The following is a 1,339-nucleotide window of genomic DNA, read 5'->3' on the forward strand; positions in this document are numbered from 1 at the left end:
CGAGGTCCCTGCCGGCCCATGCCTCCCGCCCCCGTGGCCCCGGCCACCAGGGTTGCCCGGGAGCCATGCTGTGCCCTCCACCCGGTGGTTGTCGCTGGGCAGGGCAGGGGCCTTCTCCTCGGAGGACCGGCTGGTGGCGGGGATCTCGCGCTTCTTGGGAGGCAGGCATTCGTTGCTCCGCTCTTGGTTGGATTTCATTTTTCGCCGTCCCCCCTCCACGGTGACTGTTTCACTGTCTGGCTGGCTCTGATTTTAGTCTGATAAACGGAAAGTCACATTTGATTTCTGTAGGGGATCCAGGCTCTTCATGAGGAATCATCTCCCCGTGGGTACAATCCGCCAACAGCAGCTCTGGATGCTGGGAAAGGGAAGAGGGCAGTGACAAAGGGAAAAGGAAAGGGAGGAGAAAGGGAAGGAGGGAAAGGATATCAGAACATGAGCACCGGGGAAAGAACATCTTTGGCAAGATTAAGACTAGGCCCTGGACTCAGTGTGAACTCCCCAAACCCAATCCTACCCCAAGCACTGAAGCAGATAAAACACTACCCAGCACTTTGGGAGGCCGAGGCAGGCAGATCACGAGGTCAGGAGATTGAGACCATCCTGGCAAACATGGTGAAACCCCGTCTCTACTAAAAATACAAAAAAAAATTTAGTCAGGTGTAATAGTAGCCTGTAGTCCCAGCTACTTGAGAGGCTGAGGCAGGAGAATCGCTTGAACCCAGGAGGCGGAGGTTGCAGTGAGCCGAGATTGCACCATTGTACTCCAGCCTGGGCAAAAAGAGCGAGACTCTGTCTCTAAAACCAAACCCAAACCAAAACAAACCAAACCAAAACAAAACAAAAAAAACACTGGCCATGGCAGCTGCACATCGCAAAGGAAGATTATGAAGACACTGGGCAAGTGAACATTCTAACACACACATTTTTTAATGGAGTTAACAACACCCCTAAGATGTTCTCAACATCCTCTCTCCTTTGTTTTTTTTCTCCTTTTCTTTTCAGAGGGTAGATGATGCAGTTCTTAAATTTCCTTTTCAGAAATGTTGGTTCCATTTCTCACCTCTCCTTCGCCTGGCTGGAAAATAAAATGAAGCCTTTGGAGAGCATGACACCAGCTGGACCCTGCCCTCAGAGCCAGGCATTGAGAAAAAGCAGGTTAGCAGTGAAAGTCCAGAACAGTCCTTGCACTTGATTTCTGAATCCTCATCTGCCAGAGCCACTACTCTCCAAGATTCCCCTTAGCTCTGGGTCCATACTGGACCTACGATTTCCTCTCCACTACTCTCCAAGATTCCCCTTAGCTCTGGGTCCATACTGGACCTACGATTTCCTCTCC

General features: G+C 50.9%; 1 protein-coding gene across 1 annotated transcript in view; it reads right to left on the reverse strand.

Annotated features, from left to right (window-relative positions):
* ATXN1 (ataxin 1) overlaps positions 1 to 198 on the reverse strand; it is a 27,657-nt gene extending 27,459 nt beyond the window's left edge. Inside the window, exon 1 of the mRNA XM_011967944.1 lies at positions 1 to 198. Within this exon, the coding sequence (XP_011823334.1) occupies positions 1 to 198 (198 nt within the window).
* Positions 199 to 1,339: the final 1,141 nt, after the last annotated feature.

The sequence above is a fragment of the Mandrillus leucophaeus genome, unplaced genomic scaffold, assembly GCF_000951045.1.
Source record: "Mandrillus leucophaeus isolate KB7577 unplaced genomic scaffold, Mleu.le_1.0 Scaffold82, whole genome shotgun sequence".
NCBI classification, from domain to species: Eukaryota; Metazoa; Chordata; class Mammalia; order Primates; family Cercopithecidae; genus Mandrillus; species Mandrillus leucophaeus.